Genomic DNA, 20,224 nt, shown 5'->3' on the forward strand with positions numbered 1-20,224 from the left:
TACTTGAACTGGATCTTTAAAGATTTAGATGGGCAAAGAGAAATGCTAGAGTTGATCTAGACCAGGATGAGTAGGGAAGTAGAAGGAGAAAAATGGCAAGGACAGAGAGGTGGGGCTGCAACGAACAAAGTATGTTCTAGGAACAGTGAGTAGATTAGCCTGTGTTTGTGAAGGGACAAGATGAGCGAGGACTTTTAAATCTGTTAATTTGGACTAGTCATCATAATCTTTGTAGGATTTATTTTTGTTTTTTCCTACTTAGAAGCCTCATTAGACTACAGCAAGGGTCAAAAACCTATTTCAACATTTTTCATACTTTTTAGAAAGGGTTCTTGGTCATTGTGATGTTTCTCCTTCACCTCACTCTGCACTCTTTCATTTTACATTCTTACAAATTTTTTTCTCTTCTTTTCTAACTTATCCTTATCCCTGTCTGGTCCTTATTTCTGCCAGTGGCACTTAGTACTTCTTACTGTAAACCTATTTTTGGTTGTTAGGGCTAAGGAAGTTGTTGACCCTTGGACTGGAATAAGTCTACCTAAGTTTAAGGCTCTGGGTCTTTGAAATGTGCCAACCCTAGTTTTCAAAACTGTAATTCCAAAAATATCCACTATGTGGTGCTCATTCATCAAATACATTCTAAAACTGGAGTTGAAAGGGACGTAGAAGCATTGTGACAATGTGTGGGTGGGTTAAACTTCCGAATCACAGAAAAATATGGGGAAATGGAGCATGTTCCTTTGTTGTATAGAGATTCACCTGGGCTTCTCTCAGTAACAACCTCTGGTACCACATTAATAATGTGACTCGGTTTATTTTAACTTTTGAGAAAATTTGCTTGGAATAGAAACATACAGGTATACATTTTTCTTAACTGATTTGGAGCCAAGAGAGGGAAATGAGAAAGGGCGTGACATCTTTTTTTCCTTTTGAAAGAGAAGAAACCCAACTGGGGTAGATTCTCACCTAATTAGTGCATTGCTAAGTTATATGTCAACTGCTGAAATGAAAGTAGCTAGTGTAAACCTATTATAGTTGGAAATACATTCTTTAAAAAATTGCTTATGTGAAAAAAATGGTAGCTTGGGTAGTGATAAAAACACAGACACACACACAGTTTTGAAGCCATAAGTTGACACTTTCCAAGTCTGGTTTTAGACAGTTTTCTTCAAAGTAATTTTGTGATTGAATAATAGAACCCATATCTATTGCTTAAAGAATTGGATTTTTCTCGTATCTCATGGAAATAAAGCCACCAGTATGACATCTTCTTGGTTTATTCTCCTAGTAAGTTTCAACGACATGTTTGTGGAAACTGCCTTGAATGGGGGCATGCATTATTTACTGTTTTATAATCTTAATTAGTCTTTCATGAGCATGTTCTCAGTCTGTAAACACGTTACCACTTTTGTCTTAGCTTTAACCTGGATATGTAAAGATAAGAATCCAAATGCTATTTAAATTATGAAAGACCCTTGAACTGATCATGGTCACCACCCAGAAAAGAGATATGGAGATTATTGTATTTTGTAAATTATTCCCTGAGGACTTGGCCTAATGTGATTCCATAACCAAAAGACCAGTAAGAACAAATTGGAAAAAAATTAAGACTTTGTAGTCTGGAAAGGCAGGGATTGAAAGAGAACTCCATTCAAATCATAATTATACATATTATAGATTAGAGGAACACTGATTTCCTGAATTTCAAAATATTAGGACATTGGATACTACAGGTTATCCTTTATCCTAAGATGTGGTATAAACATAAATACAGGTGGATTCCCAAAGAGTCTTTACTTAGCAATAAAACAGCTGCAAAGAGAAATATGCTATTGGTGGCATTTAAAAATGACATCAGGAAAGACAACCAGTAACTTCCACTTCTCCTGACTGATATTAAATAAGTATTCTGGAAGGGAAAATCAGCAGGGGTTCAAAGCCGCTGTCCGTTTTATCCCTTTGTAACTTGCCATTCCTATGCCCAAAGGTAGTTTTAAAATAAACCCTTTATTACCCCTAAAAATATTTTTCTGCTCATGTAAAATCTATTTAAGTAATTTCAGTGATATTAATCGTTTTCTAAGCTGTGCTTAAGTTGACTGTTGGTGTCTGTTGCTTATGGAACCTTTTTTTCCCTTTACAGGTTTTCATCTCTGTGAACTGCTTAAGCACGGATTTTTCTTCTCAGAAGGGTGTGAAGGGGTTGCCTCTTAACATCCAAATTGACACCTATAGTTATAACAACCGTAGCAATAAGCCTGTGCATCGGGCCTACTGCCAGATAAAAGTCTTCTGTGACAAGGTAAGATTGGGAAGGGATGCTTAGAATAAACTCAGTTTGAGATATACTTTTCCTCACACAAAAACAGTCTTTTTAATATTTAAGTTCAAGTTGAATGTGTTGCTGCTAATATAAAACAGCATATTTTAAATTAGCAGTTGTTGTTAAAGCCTTTCAAAGACATTATCTAGAAAGAAGAAAAATATCTCATTTTCATTATAAAATTAAAAGGGTTGACAAATACTTGTTGAGAACGGCTAGTAAAGTGAAACTAGTGTACATGAGATGCATACTGAACTGTGCTCAGTTTCTTGATGGCACCTTAGCTTTCTGGGGTTTGTAGTGAGTAACCACTGTATTGGATGGAGGACTCCATTGTAGATGGGTCTCAAATGGCTGACTTAACATCCTTTTAGTAAGTTGTTACTAAACTTAATAAAGCAGGAGAAGATGAGGTTCAGATTCTTTTCTGTAGCAACAGTTAGGCATGAAGAGAAAGCATAAGACCCAAAATGATTTCAGGATTACTTCTTTTCTCTGCTATGGCTACTTTTACTTTTTTTTTTTTTTTTTCTTTTCTGGAGAAGAGTTTATCACTTTTGCCAGGTACAGAGCCAGGGTCTCAGCTGGATTAAATCAAGAGAAAATCTCCTAGGTTCACTCTGTCTTGAGGGTAGGAGATTATGGTATCCATGAGAACTGTAAGCAGCTGTAGATGAATGAGTGGTCCATTGAGGTAAGATTGAAGAATTTGACTTTTTCCACTCAGAAATATTGGACTCTTTTTTGCCACTTCTTTTCGCCTTGTCATATAAAACCTCTCTTTTATTAAGATTTCTAGAAGGCGCTAGATAACTAGAAGCTTTTTTTGCTCCGAAAGACCTGGTCTATCATCCCAACTTTTGCATTGAGTCCACAATGCACAGCATCTGACCATAGTGAATGAGCCTAAGACCTTCCAAGTTCAGAGAGCTTTCTCAGGCTCTCGGATTCAGTTAACATTTGTTGAGTACCTACCATGTGCCTGATAATGAGCTAGGTTGTATTCGTTTTCTGTTCCTGCTGTAACCACAAATTTAGTGGATTGAAACTGTTCTAGTTTGCTAAAGTGCCATTATGCAAAATAGCAGAAATGGATTGGATTTTATAAAGAGGGTTTATTAGGTTACGATTTATAGTTCTAAGGCCATAAATGTGTCCAAACTAAGGCATCAACAAGAGGATACCTTCACTGAGGGAAGGCCAGTGGCATCTGGAACACCTCTGTCAGCTGGAAAGGCACATGGCTGGTGTCTGCTGTTCCTTTGCTCCTCGGTTGTGTTTCAAAATGGCATTCTCCAAAGTGTCTCTAGGTTTAGCTCTCGGGACAAACTCTGAGCTAATATCTTCAAAGCATCAGCAAAAGTCTGCTTTCAATGGCTGTCTCTAAAGTGTGTTTCTTGGCTGCAGCAAGTGTCTGGGCCTGTGTGGCTCTTTTTAAAGTACTCCAGTGATTTAATTAAGGCCTATGCTGAATGGGTGGGGCCACACCTCCATGGAAATAATCTAATCAAAGGTATTACCCACAGTTGGGTGGGTCACATCTCCATGGAAACAACCTCATCCAAAGATTCTAACCTAATCAACACTAATAATCTGCACCCAGAAGACTGCATTAAAGAACATGGCGTTTTGGGGGACATAATACATCCAAACTGGCACAGCCATCCTTCAGTGGGCCCACCTGCATAAGCCAGAATACTCTTCGTATTTTAAAGTCATCTCATCAGCCGCCTTAATTCTATCTGTAAATTTAATTCCCCTTTGCCCTGAAACCAAACATAATCACAGTTCCAGGGATGAGGATGTGGACATCTTTTGGGGGACCAATATTCTGCCTCCCACATGGTGCTTTCACTTACTGCATTTTACAAATTATGGGTCATGTCTAGTGTTGAGCAGAGATTTTTGACTGTAAATCCGATTCCTTTTATTTATGTCACATTCCTCTTTTCAGTCTAAAGAAAATCCAAAGAAAAACTATTGGAATATCCATGTCCTTTTTCTAAAAACCTAGGGAGAAATTGCAGTTTTATCTGTTCAACTTAAAAAATGTTTTTCATATCTGCTGTTTGTAAAAAATTCTATGTCTATTTAGTAATTTTCCTTGATATTATTTAAAATTCATATTTTGAATGCTATAAAAATGTTTATTTTTCAAAAGACCTTTGCTAATATCAAGTGGTAAACACAATAGTGGCTTGCTCTAATGCCATATGCAAGGTCCCAGCTGTGAGACCCTCTACTGAAATAACACCATTAAAGAACACTTCCAGAAGAGCAGTTCCTGAATCAGGGACTTCCCTCAGTGTAGAGTACTATAATCTATGAGAGCAGTGTGTCAAGTTATTTACAGGGTCGCATTTTTGATTTCTATTTTTTATTTCTAATCTGTTGTGAACTTCTACTTCATGAAGTAGAATTTTTTATTTGTATTCTATCATGAACTTAATTTCATTTTCTACAAGAAAAATGAAACAAATGAAATGAAAAATAAGTCATGCAAGCTATAAGTGCCATTTTTAATTATTTGATTCAACAGACATAAAATTTTTCTAACTGCTTTCTAATCATTCTCAATATCTGACATATCTTTCCTCAGACCATAACAGTCCTTAGACTGATATTGGTGTACAGATCACACTTTGAACATTGCTGTATTAGAGGATGTCAACATGAATTAGCATGAACTGGAGTTTTCCATATCAGATGGTAAAATTATGTAAACAGTTCTTAAGGGAGGAATCATAACGATTCATGCCTTTAAACATTATTTGGTTTTAGTGTCAAGACTTTTTGAGGGCAACTTCTGTATTGGTAGCCAGCTGATTTAAAAAATAAAATGCATAAAAGTTTTCATGAAATGTCCAATGTTACTGTTAATCAGTGGTAGTACAAAGTTTGGAAACCAGGTCTCTTTTCTGTGTGAATGCTTAAAAACTGCAGTGCTATCATCATATTCTGGGAAGCAAAATATCTTTTCTTCTTAGTTGCCAAACATAATGTAGTTTGGGGCAACACAAGATTTCATCTACTAGTGGTACTGCTTGCATGCTCATCTGTTTATTTAGAGCACATGTGGGGAACATAATATCCAAAGCTTTGGATATGATGTGAAATGTGCAGGCCAGAGTCAATCACTGATTTTTCACACTTGGGAATAAACACTATGAAGTGGTAAAAGAAAATCACACAAAGCATGGTTAGAAAAATGAGTGTTTGTTTTTAGTGGTACTTTGTGTAGCCCTTGTAAATAGACACTCAACCTCCATTGGTTACTTTCTTTGTAGGGCCTCTAGAAATATTCATTATCTGTTTTTTTCCCTGCATGGGGTGTGTGGTCCTAGAGATCCAAGTGAAAATAAAAGTTGTTGATCTACTCTCCCATTTTCGACCTTATGGTATATAGGAGTGGTAATAAGGGTTATATAACAGCTGGTTACTAAAGAGCCGTAGGAGGTAACATTAATACACTGTGTTTTTCATCCTCGTTTTTTAATCTCAGAGCTATCATGGGTTAATATAAAATCCTGCATGAGAAGAAAATATTATGTATGAGCTGTATGTAATTAATTTTCAAAGTCCTTTAACCACAGAAAACCCCACAGGACCTCACATCCACTCTTGATTTTTATGCATCCTGGTTATAGTTTTCTGTCATTCTTTTGTGATTGTGATTGCATCCTTTATTCTGGGTTTGTCCTGTGCTTCCTCTTCTCTTTGAAATATCTACCTGCCTCCTCAATTCTGTCCTTTCTGAGATTTGACTCTCTTGTTATTGGATGCCTGTCATTTATATTTCCATCTGTTGGCTCTTAAAACGCTAATATTTTATGAATCTGATCTATGATCTCTCTAAGAAACTAGAAGTAAGGCATCTGTTGGTATCCTTCAGAGGTATTTATATTATTTTTTTCTCCTAAGAAGAAAGTTTTGTCAGTACTTAGTTATATGTTACTTAACTAGTTTGGCGAATATTCTCTTATTCAGAAGTAGCAGCAACTTAGCACTTTATCAGAGAAAACAGGAGCAGAAACTGGATCTCTAACCATGGAAATTTGGCAGTTCCTCTTTCTATGAGCATATATATATATATGCCTGGTCTAATTTAAAAGAGAAAAATTTAATTGGCACTTATTTCTCATGAGTTTCTTCTTCATCAGAGTAATATTTTTTATAGCTGTAACTGAGAACACATGCCATGGCCTGTTGTGATTGTCCAAGATCAGTCTCTTTAGTTGCTGTCTGAGAGAAAGAGAGAGTCACAATAGCATGAATGTAAACTGTTCTTCATAGTGTCATAGCAGCATAACGATTCTATATGGTTTCTTCTACCTACTGCCTCCATATTGTGGAATTAATCATTTCTGTTACGACTCGTAAACTTTGCATTGAAAATTACTTTGAGAATTACATTGAAAATTACTTTAGACCTTTCTAAATTCTATTCTTTATTTACTCTGTTTAGATGAGCTGTTATTAGGGGCAGATTTTATCATTCTTTACAGATTGTTATGTCCTCGTGACTGACACCTTTATCATAAAAATTAATTACCCTTGGTAATTGCCTTTGCTCTGAAATCTGTTTTGATGTTAAAATAGCCCAAGTTTCTCATGACTAGTGTTAGTATGGTATAGCTTTTTCCATCCTTATATCTCTAACCTATTTGTGTCCTTTTATTTAAAGTGTGTTTCTTGCAAGCACAATACATTTGGTTCTTGTATTTTGATCCAGTCTGACAGACTCTGCCTTTTAACTGAGTTGTTTAGACCATTTACATTTAGTGTGGTTAATAGGGTTAGGTTTAAATCTGTTGTCTCACTGTTTTCCATTTGCCCTATCTGTTTATTTCTCCCTTTTTCCTCTTTTTTCTTTTTTTGCCTCCTCTTACTCCATTTTATATTCTTTATTGATTTATTAGCTATAATTCTTTGTTATTTTGGTGGTTGCTTTAGGGTTTATAGTATACATCTTTAACTTCACGGTCTACTTTCAAGTGACATTATACCACTATGTGCCAGTTTGCATGTATTATGTCCCCCAAAATGCCATGTTCTTTAACACAATCGTGTGGGGGCTGACATATTAGTGTTGATTAGGTTGGAATCTTTGAATTAGGGTATTTCCATGGAGATGTGACCCACCCAACTGTAGGCAATAACTCTGATTGGATTATTTCCATGGAGGTGTGGCCCTGCCTATTCAGCATGGATCTTAATTAAATCACTGGAGCCCTGTAAGAGCCCAGACAGAAGGATCTCGGTGCTACAGCCCAGAGAGACATTTTGGAGATGGCCATTGAAAACAGACTTTTGCTGACACTTTGGAAATGCTAGCCCAGAGTTTGCTCCAGAGAAGCTAAGAGAGGACAAAAAGCCCCAAGAACAACAATTTGAAGAACGTGCAGGAGCTGAGAGAGGAGCTGGAATGCAACCTGGGATCAGCATTTGCCAGCCACATGCCTTCCCAGCTAATAACCTTTCTCCAGTGAAGGTATACTTGTGCTGATGCCTTAATTTGGACATTTTCATGGCCTTCAGACTGTAAATTTGCAACCAAATAAACCCCCTTTATAAAAGCCAATCTATTTCTGGCATTTTGCATAATGACAGCATTAGCAAACCAGAACACACTGGATGCATAGTATAAGAACCTTATGACACTATATTTCCATTTCTTCCCTCCTGGCCTTTATGCTGTATTGTTGACATATTTTACTTAAATACATATTAAAAGTTCCTACAATCCTTTTTTTAAATTTTTATTTAAGCAAATATCTTTTAAAGGGATTTAAATAATATGGAAGAAAATCTTGTATGTTTGCCCAATTAGTTAAAACATTTCCATTGTTCCTCATATCTAATGTAGATCCAGATTTCCTTCTGGTATCATTTTCCTTCTGCCCACCTGAAGGACTTCCTTTAACATTTTTTGTAGTGTGTGTCTATTGGTGATGAATTCTTTGGGTTTGTATTTCTGAAAAGTCTTTGTTTCACCTTAAATTTTTTTTTTTTTATTCTGATCATACAGTTTTTTTTTTATCTTCATTTTATTGAGATATATTCACATACCACGCAGTCATACAAAACAAATCGTACTTTCGATTGTTTACAGTACCATTACATAGTTGTACATTCATCACCTAAATCAATCCTTGACACCTTCATTAGCACACACACAAAAATAACAAGAATAATAATTAGAGTGAAAAAGAACAATTGAAGTAAAAAAGAACACTGGGTACCTTTGTCTGTTTGTTTCCTTCCCCTATTTTTCTACTCATCCATCCATAAACTAGACAAAGTGGAGTGTGGTCCTTATGGCTTTCCCAATCCCATTGTCACCCCTCATAAGCTACATTTTTATACAACTGTCTTCGAGATTCGTGGGTTCTGAGTTGTAGTTTGATAGTTTCAGGTATCCACCACCAGCTACCCCAATTCTTTGGAACCTAAAAAGGGTTGTCTAAAGTGTGCGTAAGAGTGCCCACCAGAGTGACCTCTCGGCTCCTTTTGGAATCTCTCTGCCACTGAAGCTTATTTCATTTCCTTTCACATCCCCCTTTCGGTCAAGAAGATGTTCTCCGTCCCACGATGCCGGGTCTACATTCCTCCCCGGTAGTCATATTCCACGTTGCCAGGGAGATTCACTCCCCTGGGTGTCTGATCCCATGTAGGGGGGAGGGCAGTGATTTCACCTTTCAAGTTGGCTTAGCCAGAGAGAGAGGGCCACATCTGAGCAACAAAGAGGCATTCGGGAGAAGGCTCTTAGGCACAACCATAGGGAGGCCTAGCCTCTCCTTTGCAGCAACCGTCTTCCCAAGGGTAAAACCTACGGTAGAGGGCTCAACCCATCAAACCACCAGTCCCCTATGTCTGTGGTCATGTTAGCAACCATCGAGGTGGGGTAGGCCAATACCCCTGCATTCTCCACAGGCTCCTCAAGGGGGCACTACATCTTTTTTTTTCCTTGTTTTTCTTTTCTTTTTTTTAACTTTCCCTTCTTTTTTAAATCAACTGTATGAAAAAAAAGTTAAAAAGAAAACAAACATACAATAAAAGAACATTTCAAAGAGACCATAACAAGGGAGTAAGAAAAAGACAACTAACCTAAGATAACTGCTTAACTTCCAACATGTTCCTACTTTACCCCAAGAAAGTTACCTAATATAGCAACATTTCTGTGAACTTGTTCCTACTATATCCATCAGAAATTAACAGACCATAGTCATTCCTGGGCATCCCCAGAACGTTAAGTAGCTTATCTGTTCTTGGATTATTGTTCCCCCTTCCTTAATTGCTCTCTATTGCTCGTTCCCCTACATTCTACATTATAAACCATTTCTTTTACATTTTTCAAAGTTCACATTAGTGGTAGCATATAATATTTCTCTTTTTGTGCCTGGCTTATTTCGCTCAGCATTATGTCTTCAAGGTTCATCCATGTTGTCATATGTTTCACCAGATCGTTCCTTCTTACTGCCGCGTAGTATTCCATCGTGTGTATATACCACATTTTATTTATCCACTCATCTGTTGAAGGACATTTGGGTTGTTTCCATCTCTTGGCAATTGTGAATAATGCTGCTATGAACATTGGCGTGCAGATATCTGTTCGTGTCACTGCTTTCCGATCTTCCGGGTATATACCGAGAAGTGCAATCGCTGGATCGAATGGTAACTCTATATCTAGTTTTCTAAGGAACTGCCAGACTGACTTCCAGAGTGGCTGAACCATTATACATTCCCACCAACAATGAATAAGAGTTCCAATTTCTCCACATCCCCTCCAGCATTTATAGTTTCCTGTTTGTTTAATGGCAGCCATTGTAACCGGTGTTAGATGGTATCTCATTGTGGTCTTAATTTGCATCTCTCTAATAGCTAGTGAAGCTGAACATTTTTTCATGTGTTTCTTGGCCATTTGTATTTCCTCTTCAGAGAACTGTCTTTTCATATCTTTTGCCCATTTTATAATTGGACTCTCTGTACTATTGTCATTGAGTTGTAGGATTTCTTTATACATGCAAGATATCAGTCTTTTGTCAGATACATGGTTTCCAAAAATTTTTTCCCATTGAGTTGGCTGCCTCTTTACCTTTTTGAGAAATTCCTTTGAGGTGCAGAAACTTCTAAGCTTGAGGAGTTCCCATTTATCTATTTTCTCTTTTGTTGCTTGTGCTTTGGGTGTAAAGTCTAGGAAGTGGCCGCTTAATACAAGGTCTTGAAGATGTTTTCCTACATTATCTTCTAGGAGTTTTATGGTACTTTCTTTTATATTGAGATCTTTCATCCATTTTGAGTTAATTTTTGTGTAGGGGGTGAGGTAGGGGTCCTCTTTCATTCTTTTGGATATGGATATCCAACTCTCCCAGCCCCGTTTGTTGAAAAGACCATTATGACTCAGTTGAGTGACTTTGGGGGCCTTATCAAAGATCAGTCGGCCATAGATCTGAGGGTCTGTCTCTGAATTCTCAATTCGATTCCATTGATCTCTATGTCTATCTTTGTGCCAGTACCATGCTGTTTTGGCAACTGTGGCTTTGTAATAAGCTTCAAAGTCAGGGAGTGTAAGTCCTCCCACTTCGTTTTTCTTTTTTAGAGTGTCTTTAGCAATTCGAGGCATCTTCCCTTTCCAAATAAATTTGATAACTAGCTTTTCCAAGTCTGCAAAGTAGGTTGTTGGAATTTTGATTGGGATTGCATTGAATCTGTAGATGAGTTTGGGTAGAATTGACATCTTAATGACATTTAGCCTTCCTATCCATGAACATGGAATATTTTTCCATCTTTTAAGGTCCCCTTCTATTTCTTTTAGTAGAGTTATGTAGTTTTCTTTGTATAGGTCTTTTACATCTTTGGTTAAGTTTATTCCTAGGTACTTGATTTTTTTAGTTGCTATTGAAAATAGTATCTTTTTCTTGAGTGTCTCTTCAGTTTGTTCATTTCTAGCATATAGAAACATTACTGACTTATGTGCATTAATCTTGTATCCCGCTACTTTGCTAAATTTGTTTATTAGCTCTAGTAGCTGTATCGTCGATTTCTCAGGGTTTTCTAGATATAAGATCATATCGTCTGCAAACAATGACAGTTATACTTCTGCTTTTCCAATTTGGATGCCTTTTATTTCTTTGTCTTGCCGGATTGCCCTGGCTAGCACTTCCAGCACAATGTTGAATAACAGTGGTGACAGCGGGCATCCTTGTCTTGTTCCTGATTTTAGAGGGAAGGCTTTCAGTCTCTCACCATTGAGTACTATGCTGGCTGTGGGTTTTTCATATATGCTCTTTATCATGTTGAGGAAGTTTCCTTCAATTCCTACCTTTTGAAGTGTTTTTATCAAAAAGGGATGTTGGATTTTGTCAAATGCTTTTTCAGCATCTATTGAGATGATCAATTGATTTTTCCCTTTTGACTTGTTAATGTGTTGTAATACATTGATTGATTTTCTTATGTTGAACCATCCTTGCATGCCTGGAATGAACCCCACTTGGTCATGGTGTATGATTTTTTTAATGTGTCTTTGGATTCGATTTGCAAGTATTTTGTTGAGGATTTTTGCATCTATATTCATTAGGGAGATTGGCCGGTAGTTTTCCTTTTTTGTAGCATCTTTGCCTGGTTTTGGTATTAGATTGATGTTAGCTTCATAAAATGAGTTAGGTAGTGTTCCATTTTCTTCAATGTTTTGAAAGAGTTTGAGTAAGATTGGTGTCAGTTCTTTCTGGAAAGTTTGGTAGAATTCCCCTGTGAAGCCATCTGGGCCTGGGCATTTATTTGTGGGAAGATTTTTGATGACTGATTGGATCTCTTTGCTTGTGATGGGTTGGTTGAGGTCTTCTGTTTCTTCTCTGGTCAGTCTAGGTTGTTCATATGTTTCCAGGAAATTGTCCATTTCTTCTACATTATCCAGTTTGTTGCCATACAGTTGTTCATAATATCCTCTTATAGTTTTTTTAATTTCTTCAGGATCTGCAGTTATGTCACCTTTTTCATTCATTATTTTGTTTATATGGGTCTTCTCTCTTTTTGATTTTGTCAGTCTAGCTAGGGGCTTGTCAATCTTGTTGATCTTCTCAAAGAACCAACTTTTGGTGATATTTATCCTCTCTATTGTTTTTTTGTTCTCTATGTCATTTATTTCGGCTTTAATCCTTGTTATTTCTTTTCTTGTACTTGGTTTAGGATTGGTTTGCTGTTCATTTTCTAGCTTCTTCAGTTGATCCATTAGTTCTTTGATTTTGGCTCTTTCTTCCTTTTTAATATATGCGTTTAGTGCTATAAATTTCCCCCTTAGCACTGCTTTTGCTGCATCCCATAGGTTTTGGTATGTTGTGTTCTCATTTTCATTCGTCTCTATATATTTAGCAATTTCTCTTGCTATTTCTTCTTTAACCCACTGATTGTTTAGGAGTGTGTTGTTTAACCTCCAGGTATTTGTGAATTTTCTAAGTCTCTGATGGTTATTGACTTCTAATTGTATTCCATTGTGGTCAGAGAATGTGCTTTGAATAATTTCAATCTTTTTAAATTTATTGAGGCTTGTTTTATGTCCCAGCATATGATCTATTCTGGAGGAAGTTCCGTGAGCACTAGAAAAGTATGTGTATCCTGGTCATTTGGGATGTAATGTCCTGTATATGTCTGTTAAATCTAATTCATTTATCAGATTGTTTAGGTTTTCAGTTTCCTTATTGGTCTTCTGTCTGGTTGATCTATCTATAGGAGAGAGTGATGTGTTGAAGTCTCCCACAATTATTGTGGAAACATCAATTGCTTCCTTTAGTTTTGCCAGTGTTTCTCTCATGTATTTTGTGGCACCTTGATTGGGTGCATAGACATTTACGATTGTTATTTCTTCTTGTTGAATTGCCCCTTTTATTAGTATGTAGTGGCCTTCTTTGTCTCTCAAAACATCCCTGCATTTAAAGTCTATTTTATCTGAGATTAATATTGCTACACCTGCTTTCTTTTGGCTGTAGCTTGCATGAAATATTTTTTTCCATCCTTTCACTTTCAGTTTCTTTGTGTCCCTGTGTCTAAGATGAGTCTCTTGTATGCAACATATTGATGGTTCATTTTTTTTGTTCCATTCTGCGAATCTATATCTTTTAATTGGGGAGTTTAATCCATTTACATTCAACGTTATAACCGTGAAGGCATTTCTTGAATCAGCCATCTTATCCTTTGGTTTATGTTTGTCATATTTTTCCCCTCTGTCTATTAATATCCTTTATTGTACCCATACCGAATCTCTTTAGTACTGAATCTTTCTCCAAGTCTCTCTGTCCTTTCTTTGTTTCTCTATCTGTAGGGCTCCCTTTAGTATCTCCACTAGGGCAGGTCTCTTGTTAGCAAATTCTCTCAGCATTTGTTTGTCTGTGAAAAATTTAAGCTCTCCCTCAAATTTGAAGGAGAGCTTTGCTGGATAAAGTATTCTTGGCTGCAAATTTTTCTCACTCAGAATTTTAAATATATCGTGCCACTGCCTTCTCGCCTCCATGGTGGCTGCTGAGTAGTCACTACTTAGTCTTATGCTGTTTCCTTTGTATGTGGTGAATTGCTTTTCTCTTGCTGCTTTCAGAACTTGCTCCTTCTCTTCTGTGTTTGACAGTGTGATCAGTATATGTCTCGGAGTGGGTTTATTTGGATTTATTCTATTTGGAGTTCGCTGAGCATTTATGATTTGTGTATTTATGTTGTTTAGAAGATTTGGGAAGTTTTCCCCAACAATTTCTTTGACTACTCTTCCTAGACCTTTACCCTTTTCTTCCCCTTCTGGGACACCAATGAGTCTTATATTTGGACGTTTCATATTATCTATCATATCCCTGAGGTCCATGTCGATTTTTTCAATTTTTTTCACCATTCTTTCTTTTATGCTTTCATTTTCCATTCTGTCATCTTCCAGGTCACTGATTCGTTGTTCAGCTTCCTCTAGTCTTGTATTATGAGTGTCCAGAATCTTTTTAATTTGGTCAACAGTTTCTTTAATTTCCATAAGATCCTCCATTTTTTTATTTAGTCTTGCAATGTCTTCTTTATGCTCTTCTAGGGTCTTCTTGATTTCCTTTGTATCCCGTACTATGGTCTCATTGTTCATCTTTAGTTCTTTGAGTAGCTGCTCTAGGTGCTGTGTCTCTTCTGGTCTTTTGATTTGGGTGCTTGGGCTTGGGTTATCCATATTGTCTGTTTTTTTCATATGCTTTATAATTTTCTGTTGTTTTGGCCTCATGGCATTTGCTGAACTTGATAGGGTTCTTTTAGGATTTGTAGAGCAATTGAAGTCCTTATCTCTAATTTATCAGATCTACAGCTTCGTGGAGTACACTTTCTCTAACTAACCAGCAGGTGGCGTCCACGAGCCACCTGTTCTCCACAAGCCAGCTCTCCCCTGCTTAGCCTTTTTGGTGAGTGGGGGAGTGAGTCTTGTGGGGTCCAATTGGTGTACCAAGCTTGCGTGTGTAGTTGGTGTTGCCTGCCCTGTATATGGGGCGTGTTTCTGGGCAGTCAGGGAAGGGGGGTGGCCCTAACAATCAAATCTCCCTGGTGATCCTAGAGTTTTAAAGCTGCTGCAATAGTCTAATCCTTCAGTTCAGTCCTGCCACAGTTTGTCTCTGCCACTGACCCACAAGTCCTTGGTATTGGCGTATGGCTCCTGAGATTTGCAAGTGGGCCCCTCTTCCAGGCTGTGCACCCAGGGTCCTCTGTTGAGGGATGACTGTGCTATGTCACAGGTGAGTTCCGTCCCCCCAGGGCAGTTCTGGGCTGCTGGGCTGTGTAGGGAGGCTCCCAGTCTGCTGAAATGATGGCTGAATGGGGCTTTGTTAATTCACACTGCTCCACCTTCCCAACTCTGGGACTATCAGCTGAGGTTGCAGGGATGGCTAATGTCCACGCCCAGTTTTGTGGTGTGTGCCTGTTATTTGAAGCACTTCCGTCACACTGGGTTGTCTGGGGCAGCTCTGGGCTATGGGGCTGGTGATGGGCAGGAGTTTTTCCTGTCCACCAGGATGATGGCTGTGAGCGGACACCCCCCTTTTCTTGGGAAGTTGTGGTGTTTAGTGAATTTTCTCAGCCACTGGATTATTGCGTTTTGTCTCAGAGCTCTCCTAGTTCTGCTCTTGACTTGACCTGCCCAAATTGCAGGTCTTTGAAGCTTTCTGTATTGGGCTTTTTAGAGTAATTGTTTTAGAAAAAGAAAAAAGGATTAAAAAAAAAAAAAAAAAGGGGCCCTCCTCAGAGATCTAATGAGTTATTGAAATGCTGAGAGACAAAGCAACCAGGGCCATTAAGGAAAGGTCCACAGGGCAGAGAGATCAGCTTTTCTTCTGGATTTGCATATGCGCCTCAGGGCCTGCGCTCGGGCCTGAGCTCTGCCCTTCCCCTTTCTATGTTCACCAGAACTCCAAAAATCCTCCGCTTTTATTTTGGAGTTTTTCGTGTTGTTTTTTTTCTATGCCTGTCTCCTCTCTGCTGGGCTGGCTGCTCTCAGATTCTCTGGTGTCTGGTCTCCGTCTATCTATGTTTGGAGTTTGGATCAGCAGAATGAGTTTCCGATAAGGGCTGCCACTGCAGTTCTCCCTTCTCCTTCCCGGAGCTGACAGCCCCTCCTCCCACGGGACTGAGCCTGGCAGGGAGGGGCGCGGGTCCCCTGGCCGCAAAAACTTACAGATTTCGCTGATCTCAGCAGTTCCACGTTTTCATGAGTGTTGTATGAAGTATGCCCAAAGTCATATTGCTCTGTGGTGTCCAGTCCACGCAGTTCCTGGCTTTCTACCTACTTTCCTAGAGGAGTAACTAAAACATACAGCTCACCAGTCCGCCATCTTGCCCCACCTCCTCACCTTAAATTTTGAAAGATCTTTTTGCTGAGCATAAAATTCTACGTTGACAGAGTTTTCTTTCACATGTTTTCAACATATTGCTCTATTGTCTTCTGCTGTGCATTGTTTCTCATGAGAAATCTGCTGTCATCCTTATCTTTGTTCTTCTGTATGTAACTGGTCATTTTTTTTCTGTTTTTAAGATTTTCTCTTTATTGCTGGATTTGAGCAATTTAATTATGATGTTCCCCTTTCTGTTTCTTGTGCTTAGAGTTTGTTGAACTTCTTGAATCTTTGAGTTTATCATTTTCATCAAATTTAGAAAATTTTCAGCCATAGCTTCTTCAAATGGTTTCTCTTCCCTCGCCATTTAAAGGCCTGCAGTTACACACATGAAGTTATCCCACAGCTCACTGATGCTATTTTCCGTTTTTGGAATTATTTTTTTTCCTCTGTCTTTCATTTTCGATAGTTTCTATTACTGTGTCCTAAAGTTCACCCGTCTTTTCCTTTGCCATGTGTAAATTGATGTTAATTCCATCCAGTGTATTTTTCATCTCAGACATTCATTTCTTGAAGCTAAATTAATTTTTTTTTGTATCTTTAATGTCCCTACTTGTTCAGTTATTTCACCAGATTTTTATGGAATGCAGTTATAATAACCATTTAATGTCTGTATCAGTTCTGGGTCTGTTTCAATTGCTTTATTATACTTCTCATTATGGTTGTGTTTTCCTACTTTGTAGCCCTGATAATCTTATCAGATGCCAGACATTGTGAATTTTACCTTGTTCAGGGTGCTGGATATTTTTGTTTTCTTATAAATCCTCTTAAGCTTTGTTCTGAGAATCTAAGTTACTTGGAAATGGTTTGATTCTTTCAGGTCTTTTATGATTTGATAGGTGGGTCTCTGCTTCTAAGGCAAGATTTTCCTGAGCATTCTACCAAATGCCTGTGAATTATAAGTTTATCCAGTCTGGTTGATGGGGACATGCACTGTTCCTGGCCGTGTGTGAGTTTCAGGCACTGATTTCTAGAGTTCTCTCGCTGTAGCTCTTTCCCCTTCGATACTTTGTCCTGCTACCTTGATCTCCTGCTACCAGATCTCAGCTCTGTCTCCTCAAGGCAGGGAATTTACCAGGCTCCACCCAGATTCCTCCTCCCTGTGCCACAGCCAGGACTCTCCGAAGGTGGCAACCTGGGGCAATCGAAGGGCCCACTTCTTTTGTTTCCCATCTCTCAGGAATCACTTTTTTTTGTTACCTGGTGACCAGTGTCTTAGGAATTCTTGTTGCATGTATTTTGTTTGTTTTGTTTTGTTTTGTTTCAGGGTGGAGGGTAAATCTGGTCTGTGGGGTAGAAGCAGAAGTCCCTTATCACTATGAATGTAACTGATAAATAAGGAAGGAAATGTCCTATTTTATAAAACTACCTTTTGGAGGGTGTAGTTTATCATCAAAATGACATTATTGTTAGACTTTTTTTCAGAAGGAACTGAGAGAGTTACAATAATGGCTAAAAGGTTGAGGGTGTTTACCTTTTTTTAATGTTAGGGAGAAAATGTTTGTGTCGGTATTACATAGCAGTTTTCATAAGCAGGATGTATGTTTGCAGATGGTATGTTAGTATATTAACACCTTCTAAAAAAGGCAGAAGGTAGTTTCATATTCTGTTTTTTAAATGTGGCTTCATTGTTTGAAAGTGCTGGGATCAGCTGGATGATTTTTATTGCCTCTTTGCTATTAAGGGATTTATTTACAGAAAAAAAAGCCACCGTTTCAGACTTAACTGGACAACTATAAAGAAATCTGTCATCAGAAAGAAATGCCAATAAATCAGGCAAAATGATTAATGAATAGTTATATTTTATTCTTACTTCCTTAATTTCAGACCATGTTTATTACTGAGTTGTTTTTTTTATATTTTCTTGGGTTCAGTTGTATCACATTGTTACTTGGTATAGTTGCTGTACATAGTACATGTACGTCCTTTTTATAGGACTGGGAGTATGCTTTTTCTCTTTTAAATTATGCAAACTTACAGTTATGGCTTTGCTTTTGGGAAGTACGTTTGGTCATATCTGTTACTTAGTTGATGCCAAGTCCTTGGACCAAATCACAACTTTCAATTATAACATTTCCCACATAGGAAAGTATGTTCAAAAGTAGGGTCAACTTGTATTTTTTCTTTCATTTTCTTGAGGTGGGGGTGGGGGCTACTAGACAAAGAAAAACACTAATTTCTTTGAAGGCAATGTGAGTGGTACATTATCAAACTTTTGTAGCTTTTAATTTAATCTGAGCACATGCATTATTGAGAGGAATTTTGCTTTATTTGCTTGTTTCTTAAATATTTGTTTCCCTGTAATTTCTTATAGTTAAAAATAATTTTAAGAGTAGGCTTTATAGAGGAAACTACCATGATAAGTTCCATGAATGTTAAGTCATGAAGTTCATCTCTAGAGAAAAGAGAGAAATTTTTCCCCCCACTGGTCAGGATATGAGTTAGATATTTTATAGGGCATGAGATAAACAGAGTCATGTCTTGTCTTCCCTTGACTTTCAGGGAGCTGAACGGAAAATCAGGGATGAAGAACGAAAACAAAGCAAAAGAAAAGGCAAGTGTACTGACCCCAGCTCTCAGTTGAATGCCTGTAAGTAGAAATGCTTCCACCATGCCTTAATGCCTTTTCCATTCAGAATAGTGGCTTGAGTTTTCAAGCAGAAGATATAATAGTGAATGTTTGCTCCTGCTCAAACAGAAAATTGTGAAGGGGTTAGGTATGATTGGCTAATCTAAGTAATTTTCTTTTTTGAGAACTATAGGAAGGATTCTTGAGTTTTTCCAGAGCTCTCAGGCTTTTTGGCAGCCAATTTTAGTTAAGGTTGCTGGTTCCAGTTCTGAAAAATAATATACATTATACCTAAATAGCTGATAGTAAAATTGGGACTTGTCTAGATTAAAAAAAAATAGTAAGACTCTTTGAGAATTCAGGAAGTCCTCATTCCCAGTAAGTATAATTTTCTTATGTATAGTGTTCTAACATTTGCAGAATCTATAGGGTTTCTATTTGAATATTTTAGTAGGAAAGCTTTCTTTATTTTTTTTTATGTGACCACTATTCATATTCATAAAATCCTGTATTTCTTTAGCTAAAAGGGAAAAAACAAAGCTCCCTGTTCTTGAAGTGTTTCATCTGTAGTGTGTGGGCTTCCAGCATCTGTTCTTTGAGCAGTCTGTCTGCCTCAGCAGACGTTTGTCCTGTAGGACTTCAGTCAGGTTCTCCTACTGGCACCAAAGTGCCATCTCCTGATGTCACTTCAGACAGCAGCTAACTGACTGGGAAACCTCACCACTAAGTAGTTCAAGGCCAGATTATAGGGCATGGTGAAGTCTGTAATTTATTAAGTTAAAAATTAGACAGTCATGCTTGCTCTTCACCTCTCTTTCACCTCTGGATTGAGCTGCTCAGTATGTTCTAAAGTTGAAGGACACATCACTGTTGGAATATAAGTGATTTAATGAGGACAGCTAAGGTGGAATTACTTCCAAATTATGTTCATACAATTATAACTTTTAGCCTTTTGGACAAAAACTAAATATGCTTTGCCTCTGTTTGAAATCTTGTTTGTGTATGTCTGTGTGTGTTTAAAAATACCTTTTTTGATTTTGATAAGGTGTTCAATTGATTTGAGTATAAATACGCATAACATATTCCTTCATAAAACTGGTTTTTCTCTTAATTCAGGAAACATGATCTGTTTCTTATAAAGTTTTACCTTAATGTGTTCCTTAAATTTCTTAAACATTGAGAATGCTCTGTGGCCTTCCTTCAGCCTGTATATAAAATCTGTTGACTTGGGTCTCCTCGTTTTTGTTTTTGTTTTTTTCAGTTTCTGACGTTAAAGTGCCACTGCTTCCCTCTCACAAACGAATGGACATCACGGTTTTCAAACCCTTTGTTGATCTTGATACCCAGCCTGTCCTCTTCATTCCTGATGTGCACTTTGTCAACCTTCAACGGGGCACTCATGTAGGTAACCAGTATTCCAGGGGTGGTTGCAGGGAAGTAAGA

The 20,224-nt window shown here is 37.7% G+C and overlaps 1 protein-coding gene across 2 annotated transcripts in view; it reads left to right on the plus strand.

The window, feature by feature from the left end:
* Positions 1-20,224, plus strand: part of GRHL1 (grainyhead like transcription factor 1) — a 70,840-nt gene that overhangs the window by 38,184 nt on the left and 12,432 nt on the right. Inside the window, exons 9-11 of one of the 2 annotated variants that reach the window (XM_037813380.1) lie at positions 2,144-2,302; positions 18,715-18,802; positions 20,043-20,182. In XM_037813380.1, coding sequence (XP_037669308.1) covers positions 2,144-2,302; positions 18,715-18,802; positions 20,043-20,182 — 387 coding nt within the window. The remainder of the gene's footprint in view (positions 1-2,143; positions 2,303-18,714; positions 18,803-20,042; positions 20,183-20,224) is intronic. The other variant, XM_037813381.1, reaches the window with a different exon arrangement.

Source organism: Choloepus didactylus, chromosome 20 (assembly GCF_015220235.1).
Source record: "Choloepus didactylus isolate mChoDid1 chromosome 20, mChoDid1.pri, whole genome shotgun sequence".
Lineage (NCBI taxonomy): Eukaryota > Metazoa > Chordata > Mammalia > Pilosa > Megalonychidae > Choloepus > Choloepus didactylus.